Source organism: Myotis lucifugus, unplaced genomic scaffold (genome assembly GCF_000147115.1).
Source record: "Myotis lucifugus unplaced genomic scaffold, Myoluc2.0 scaffold_947, whole genome shotgun sequence".
NCBI classification, from domain to species: domain Eukaryota; kingdom Metazoa; phylum Chordata; class Mammalia; order Chiroptera; family Vespertilionidae; genus Myotis; species Myotis lucifugus.
This window is the reverse complement of record NW_005871995.1, coordinates 96,181-97,741: the sequence shown is the minus strand read 5'-3', so window position 1 is coordinate 97,741 and position 1,561 is coordinate 96,181. Positions and strand designations below refer to the sequence as shown.

The window sequence follows — 1,561 nt, the reverse complement described above, 5'->3', positions numbered from 1 at the left end:
TTGCAGGTTCCTTCCTCCCCACTTGGGCATCTGTGGGAGGCAACCAATCCATATGTCTCTCTCACATCTATGTCTCTGTCTCTCTCTCTCTCTCTCTCTCTCTCTCTCTCTCTCTCTCTTTCTCTCTCTCTCCCCTTTCCCTCTCCTTCCCTGCCACTCCCTCTAAAAATCAATGGGAAAAGTATCCATCATTAATAAATGTAAAAAATGTGTGTGTGTTTTTAAAAAAAGGGCACAGAGCAGACAGAGCACCGGAGAGATAAGGGGTACTCTGGCTGGTGTTGTAGGGGAAGAGGGTGGGTAGGCAAGAGCGGGGCTGGCAGTGAAGTTGTTATTTTAAATATTTATCCGGTCGGGGAATTTGGGGGGAATAATGAAGGTCCCGGCCGCTGCGGCTCATCAGCGCCATCTGGTGGCGGATACAGGCCACGCCGCCCACCGCCCCGCCTCTCGCCCGCAGGTGTCACCTCCTGTCCTCGCCATGCGGACCCCGCGAGTGCCCCCTCCCCGCCCGGCCCTACTGCTCCTGCTGCTGCTGCTGGGGGGCGCCCACGGACTCTTCCCCGAGGAGCCGCCGCCGCTCAGCGTGGCCCCCAGGGACTGTGAGTGGGGGTCCTGGGCGAGGGGGGGTCCGGAAGGAGGGTCTTGCTCCCCAGCTGAGCCCGCTGCCCCCTCCCTCAGGGACTCACGAGGCCAGGCTCACCCCGGCCCTAAATCACACTCCTCTCTTCCCCAGACCTGAGCCACTACCCTGTGTTCGTGGGCAGCGGGCCGGGCCGCCTGACCCCCACAGAGGGCGCCGAGGACCTCAACATCCAGCGGGTCCTGCGGGTCAACAGGACGCTGTTCATTGGGGACAGGTATGGGGAGTGTCCGGCAGAACGCAGCGTGGGAGCCTTTGGGGGAGATTTCATTGGGGCTTATTGTTTGGCCGGGTGTGAATGTGTGGACCTCGGGTGGCACTTTTAAGGGTCCTGGGCTCAGGTGTGGTTGGAGCCGGGTGCCTGCTATGGGGTGTTAGCAGATGGGACAACTGTTTGGCCAAAAGTCCCTGGGTGCCTCCAGGGGGTGCTGAGGAGGTGGCACTTGGTTTGAAACCTAAATGATGAGGAGGCAGCCGCGAGGAGATCTGGGGGAGAGGGGAACATCTGGGCAGAGGGCAGAGGGCAGAGGCCAGGACTGTGCCTGGCGGGTTAGAATAGCAAGGAAGTCTGCATGGCTGAGCACAGTGAGAGGGGGAGAGAGGAGGAGGTGAGGGCAGGAGGAGACAGAGGCAGATGGTTCAGGGCCTCCTGGCTTGAGGGGAAGACCGGTTTTTACCTGGAGGCAGGCGGGAGTCCTGGAGGCAGATGGGAGCCCTGGAGGGCTGTAGGTAAAGGGAGGGAGCCTGACTTAGGTGCTCACAGTCGCCCTCTGGTGGCTTCTTTGGGGAGGCAAGTTGGAGAGACTGATGGGGCTGGAATGGGGGGGTGGCCATGGAGGGGTGAGAAGTAGGTGAATTCTCAATAAACATTAAAGGCAGGGGAGACTGACGTGTTGGATGTGGGAGGGAGGAGAGGAG

The 1,561-nt window shown here is 60.2% G+C and overlaps 1 protein-coding gene across 2 annotated transcripts in view; it reads left to right on the top strand.

Moving 5' to 3' along the window:
- The first annotated feature begins 460 nt into the window (after positions 1-460).
- SEMA6B (semaphorin 6B) overlaps positions 461-1,561 on the top strand; it is a 7,606-nt gene continuing 6,505 nt past the window's right edge. For both annotated transcript variants that reach the window (XM_023747673.1, XM_014448867.2), the window contains exons 1-2: positions 461-602; positions 737-860. In XM_023747673.1, the coding sequence (XP_023603441.1) occupies positions 482-602; positions 737-860 (245 nt within the window). In that variant the 5' untranslated portion in view covers positions 461-481. The remainder of the gene's footprint in view (positions 603-736; positions 861-1,561) is intronic.